Below are 6,422 nucleotides of genomic sequence, written 5' to 3'. Positions count from 1 at the left end.
CAGTGTTGTAGTGTTTTATGTTGTGTCAGCTGGTTAAAATGAGCCTTTTCCACAGCTCTATGATTGTGTGGAGAGTTGGGATGCACTGATCTAATCTGCCGGATCGGGTTCAGCCCGATACCGTCCAGATCGGGTGTGTGACTGATCCTCGTTACACTAAATACATACAATGCTTCTGTTCTGTTCCATTTACGTACATTATTTATTGTGGTGAGCTCCTACTGTATAACAAATACTGCAGTCAGTAGACCACACACACACACACACACCAAACACTGACAAACTCACCATGTGCAATAATTGATACACACAAACTGTGCAATATCCCTTATGCTTATTTTTTGACATATCTTTAATATCTATTTGTAAATATGTTGCTATACTTTATCATTATATTATTTATCTGCTATTTATCTTTCATAAATTTTTAGCATTTGTTATTTTCATATTACAATTCTTTTGTACTATCCACTTTGCTGCTGTAACACTGCAAATTTCCCCACAGTGAGACTAATTAAGAACTGTCTTATCTTATCTTATCTTACTGCACAAACTGTTTGTTACACGTATTTGACAGGTTGAGGGAGATATCAGCCCTGAGATCATCATATAGTAAAGGTTAAAGTCTTCTGTGAGTTTAAAATGTAACTGTATCACATCAATGCAATTTTCTAAACTGTCTATAACTAAAATATGCAGAATAGAAAAAAAGTTAAGGGGCTGTGTGTTACAGTTACAGCCTCATGTTAACTTACACAGCAATGATCCCCAGTTCCATGCAGTCAAAGTAGTGTTATCTGGATTTTAAACTTGCAACAATGACAGCATATTTGTTGTATATTTGTCCTGATTCTGATACGTTGATACCCAGATTTCAGGCATTAGAATCAGCAGAGTAAAAGTTGAATGGTTGTATCTCTAGTCCCATGTGTTGCGTTTCCCTTATATGCAATTTTTTTCATTTTTGACCTTGTCAACCTTGTGTAGCCCTGACTTAAGTGGGACACAAATTTTTTTGGTTAATGGTCCAGATTACTGGAGGAGACAATGTGTCATACACTTCCGCCAGCAGCACAAATATAACTCAGAATACACACAGAATATCTCATCTTTGTGCATTCACTTCCACCAGGATAAGGGTCAACTCACCTACAACTGACTGTCGTATAGGGGTGGATTTCTTTTTCAATTTTAAAAGATTTGTTGTTTTTGAAACTGTAGCATTTTTATGATTTTGGTACTTGTGTTTTCTGACACTGATTTAAAACTGGAACAAAACTCCAGCAGGGTCAAACAGTCAAACTCACCACTGTACTGACACAGAAAGTAACGGCTTGCTTTTTTTGCATTTACAGGAATGCTGTTGATGGGAACAAAAAGTTGTACGCCATCTATGATACAAGGTAAGAATCACTCCCTAAATGTTGTTTTCTGAAGGATATTAAAAAATGAAAACTTATAAAAAGCAGTAGAGTGAGTAGTAGAAGGTTATTTCTGAAATGTAGCTGCAGACCAGTGTCTATTTCTTGATTAAACAGATGAAGAAATTTGTTGGGAAGAGTCCAGCTGAAGCACACTCTCGTTCCCTGCAGTGATATTGAACTTCTTTCACCACAGAAAATACTGTAGGAAACAAACAAAAAAAGAGCTCAGAGAGAAAGAACAGATAGATTTCTTCTCAACATTTCTCGTCAAAGCAACAATTGAAATTGAGCGACGCAAAAGTATTTCACACCAGATCCAAAGATTCTTTCGCTCTCTCTGCTGCCATGAACAAAGTCATCAGGGCCGGATTTAAGGTCCCATATTGTAGAAAGTGAGACTTCCATGTCTTTTTCGATAAAGCAGGTCTAGGTTCTATATTAATACAGTGAAAGAATCAAAGCGCTCAGTCCACAGAGAAATGCACACAGCCTGTATTAAGAAACTGAGCCTCAAACATATCCATCAGGATGCCCGTAACTTTTCGATAGTACACCTATACGTTCACCGCCCTTAGCCACGCCCCCAGCATGGCCCACCTGGACCTACCGTCCAAATTTGATCGTCTGTTCGGCTCATTTCTGTGCTCACTGACTATTGCCAGTCTTTTTAAACAGAATTTTTAGCAAGCAACAGTTGTAGGCTACAGTCTGTTACCTGTGGTTGGCCAGGGCCTGCATCACTCAGGGAACAGTCAGCCAATCAGAAGAGAGGCTCAGGGACCAACACAAAACGCTCTTTACTTGTTAGACCTCCAGAGAGAAGCCTGAGAGAGAAAGTGTTATATTGAGATGGTTTTAGTACTTAAAACCACAAATGTATCTTCTTATGTATATCGACACTTCAATTTAAAAAACGAAGAAAAAAACAAAAAATAAACAAAATAGTACACTATAATCTTAATGAAGGAGGATCTACTGCAGGGCTGTTGTATTAGACTACATCAGTTTTAGCTGGATGTTTCTAATAAATTGCTGAGTAAAACTGAGTGTATATTAGTAATTGTCAGTTGTATGCCCTGGCCGCAAAGAGCCTGACTGGAATTAATTGTTTGATTTTGGTGCTGTTCTCACCTGTACACTGATACACCTGGCAGCCTAAAGATGCTCTTTAGTTTAATAGTTTAATCATATATCATTATTATCACCATATAACATGTTTTACCTCTTCCCTTAAAATGTAACTTAACACATTTACTCCGAGACATTTTAACTGACTCACTTTGTACTTTTATCTAATATTACACAGTGATTTTACTTTTGTAGTAAAATGTCTTTTCAGCAACAGTAGCTCATGACCGTTGACGTACTGACGTGTTGACGTCAGTGTAGTGTTTCATCTCCAGTCTGTGGAGTTTCTGTTACTGGTAGTTTATTGCTGGTCTGTTTGAACACAGTTAAAGTCGCTGTTTTCTTCTTTACAGTTACTAACTACCTGCTGTACATTTAAACTTACACTAGTTTTGCTCTAGCACCCAGAGCTCTCTGCTCTTTTTAACGACTTTCACTAATTGAGCAGTTGTTTACATGCTATTCCGATGCTAGTTACGTTATCTTAGCAGCTAGCGCTAGCTTCTCTCTCTCTCTCGCTCGGTGTGTCTTGAACCAGCAGATGAACTTGTTCATCAGAGTGTGGTGTTGTTGTAACTTCAGTATGAAGGATTGTGATGTTTATTACAGCTTCAGGAATGTCTGCTGTCTTACCTTCGACAAACAGCTCCACTCGTTAACTGGCGCTACCCTCGTCAACCGGCTGTGTACACAGCAGCCTTCAACGTGATAGGCTATTACTCGTGACGTCGTGCTGTGGGCGGGACATTGTTCCAGATCACAGAGTGGAAACTATAGATCAGAGACAGACAGTTGCATCAGAGCCAGAGTAGCGCATTTTAAAATTGATTTATTTTATGATTATGGTTAAAAAAAAATCAAGGATACCATGATACCTAGAGCTCAGCCCACATCGGAATGATCTTATATGATTTCACTCCAAACAAAGTGCGAAGGAGTTCACTCAAATATTAGTAGGGACATGTCTCTACCGTCCGTATGCAAACCTACATTAGCATGTAGCAGTGAAGAGTAATAAAGTCATTAAACTGGCTCAGCGATGTCACCTGTAAAGGTAATATCTACTTAAAGCTAGCTAATGGTCACACCAGACCGAATAAGCAGACGCAAGATTGAATATAGCCTACTAATTAACAGAGCTGTTTATTTCATTGCTAATGAATTCAACTTTTCCTTTTGTAAGAATAAAAATGTTTCATTTCTTCGTTCAACAATTAAAAAGCCTGGCTTGAGGAACTTCTTATCCCTTCCCAGTTAGCGTATTTTTCCTACAGGTAATGAGGGGCTAGCCCCTATAGGATGTGCCTCTGCCTCTCAATGATTGACCTCCTGCTCTGTCTGCGACTCTCGGGTCAGGACAGCCGCTTTTATAAGCTCCTATAAGTAGACCGTCACGTGCCCTTTCATCATTACCAGGAGAGCCTCGCGCAGACTGACACCGCAGACTCATTTCCCCAAACTCAGAGTTTGTAAGAAGAAGGGTTTTTACTCTGAACCTGGGCGACAGCTCGCAGTGTATTTTACGCGCGGACCGCGGACCTGTGGATTTCTGTTGTTGTGATGGATGTTTGCTAAACGGTGGCTGGAGATGTGGAGCAGCCCGACTGAGGCTTCACGGCTCCGCCGCCGTATCACAGGCAGAGATGAACACATCTGACACCCGAGTCAGCGCGCCTCTGCCTCATGAAGCATGTTATAGCACTGGGGGTGGGGTGGTGGTGGTGGGGGGGTAGACATCATGTGGAAGTAGTCTCACCTGATTCAGGGGGGAGCGCCAGAGTTGAGCACCGTGGCTTCTTCATTTAGTCATTTGTTGACCGCTGGACAGCACCCACCCCTCCAGACACCACGCAAGGGATGTGGGGATCCCAGAAAACAGGGCTCTTTGACATTCTCTCCCTGCCGCTGGTCGTGGCAGTGATGTGCTGCGCTCAGAGGTGAGTGTCTGAGGGGGATAAAACCGGACACAAGTGTGGGTGTCCGTCTTCGAACAGAGTTACCGTCCTTGTTGTTTTGTTCTCTTTCAGCGTCAACGAGCCGGGGAACATGTCTTTTGTCAAAGAGACCGTGGATAAACTGTTGAAAGGATATGACATTCGTCTCCGACCAGACTTTGGAGGTATGTCTGTCCGTTTCACCCTAATGGCTCCCTGAATGTTTCCTTACACCCACGAGTCCATAGGTAACTTTATTGTGTGTGTTTTAAGGTCCACCGGTTGCTGTTGGCATGAGTATAGACGTGGCCAGTATAGACATGGTGTCAGAAGTCAACATGGTAAGTTTTATACAAACCTTCATTCATTTTTTCCTTCAGTCATTTGTAGCTTTGGACGACCTTTGTTTTCACTATTAATAAACCGGAAATTAATTGATGTAAAGTGTTACAGTGAGGGATTCAGTTCATTTAGAAAGTGTTTATAACTATTGCTTTTATTAATGGTTAACTAATATTTTACTAAAGCTTTATATATCAGTTATTTGCCATCATTAAGAGAATTTTGGGTTGCCAGGTTGTGGGAAAAAACCCCTATGGTTGGTGTTTATCTTATTTGGTAAAAATGTATTCGTAAATGTTGGTATCCCAGTAATAAATCATGGGTTTCTCATGTCAGCAGTTATATGGGAGCATATCACTTATCAAATTGTTCTCATAAATGATCTATAGACCATCAGTAAATTATTTATTAAGGATTAATAAAGCCATTATAACTCATATCCCTTTATAAATGGTGCCTTGTTAGAAAGTAAACATTAGCCTAAATGAATTTTTTTACAACCTTTTCTTATGAATGGCTTATAACGGATCTATAAATCTTTAGTAAATGACATTAAAAAACATTAAACATTAAAAATGTAACTAATCTCAATCTAAAACTACAACACACAGTAATCTGTACAACCTCCTGAACTGCTGTATGTAAACTGATAAAACCAGTTTACAGAGGCTCTTGTCTAGAGTGGTTTATTTGGTTTGGTTTAAATCCTGCTTCATAACTGTGAGACTAGCAGCGATGCCCTAATGGTCCTGTTAGGAGATAAGGTCAGGAAGTCCTGTTGTCATGTCTTCTCCACATAAAAAAAAGCAAGCCAGACCTTCAGAGGTGTGTGTGTGCGTGTGTGTGTGTGTGTGCGTGTGCATGAATGACGGGCTTGGCACACCATTCGTTCTACAGTTTAATGCCTGTATGCCATCTATCATTGGTGTGAACTGCTGACAGAGCTTGATGCCTGATCACATGGTACCAAGAGGAAATAGCCCCTGACATGCTGTCCTGACAAGTGTGTGTGATGAAATGTACCCATGGTGCATTTTAATGCATCTCTACACAACAGCAGGGACAGTGAGAACCACAGAGAAGCTAAACACTTGCCTCCAGTGACAACTGAGATTCAACTAAGACAGTTGAGTTAGCTTCAGCTTGTCATGTTAAATATTGTGGTTATATATACATATATATATATATATATATATTGTGGTTATATATATAATGGTTATATATATCTTTTTTTAATGCAGATAAAGCGTATTTTGTTGTTGCAGACGGATGAAATTTGAGAGGTTTTCATTTTTCATGTTGTAACTGGATTTCTTAAATGACAAAATCTCAAAATCCACACTTTTTCTCAGAGTTATAACTCAGCTGAATCTGAACTCATAAACATGAAACACATATTTTTAGATTTACTGTGTCTTACACTTTCTGGGGGTATCACCACAGTATAAAAGGCGCTCCTCAAAACTCCAGAACTTCTCTGAGAATCATCATGTTTTTAAGTTTTCTTCAGTATTGAAGGAACCTAGCGATAGATGTCTGAACGTTGCTAATTCAGCAAACTTTTAATGCATTTTTCTACATTGTGTTTGTCTAC

General features: G+C 39.7%; 1 protein-coding gene across 3 annotated transcripts in view; it reads left to right on the top strand.

Moving 5' to 3' along the window:
• gabrb3 (gamma-aminobutyric acid type A receptor beta3 subunit) overlaps positions 1-6,422 on the top strand; it is a 50,884-nt gene that overhangs the window by 19,238 nt on the left and 25,224 nt on the right. For 2 of the 3 annotated variants that reach the window (XM_022751382.1, XM_022751383.1), the window contains exons 1-2: positions 4,588-4,671; positions 4,760-4,827. In XM_022751382.1, the coding sequence (XP_022607103.1) occupies positions 4,599-4,671; positions 4,760-4,827 (141 nt within the window). In that variant the 5' untranslated portion in view covers positions 4,588-4,598. Of the gene's footprint in view, positions 1-1,355; positions 1,404-4,579; positions 4,672-4,759; positions 4,828-6,422 lie in introns of those variants that run through there. The other variant, XM_022751381.1, reaches the window with a different exon arrangement.

The sequence above is a fragment of the Seriola dumerili genome, unplaced genomic scaffold (genome assembly GCF_002260705.1).
Source record: "Seriola dumerili isolate Sdu_G_001 unplaced genomic scaffold, Sdu_1.0 BDQW01000155.1, whole genome shotgun sequence".
NCBI classification, from domain to species: domain Eukaryota; kingdom Metazoa; phylum Chordata; class Actinopteri; order Carangiformes; family Carangidae; genus Seriola; species Seriola dumerili.
The sequence above is the reverse complement of the archived record's forward strand: the minus strand, read 5'-3'. Positions and strand labels throughout refer to the sequence as shown.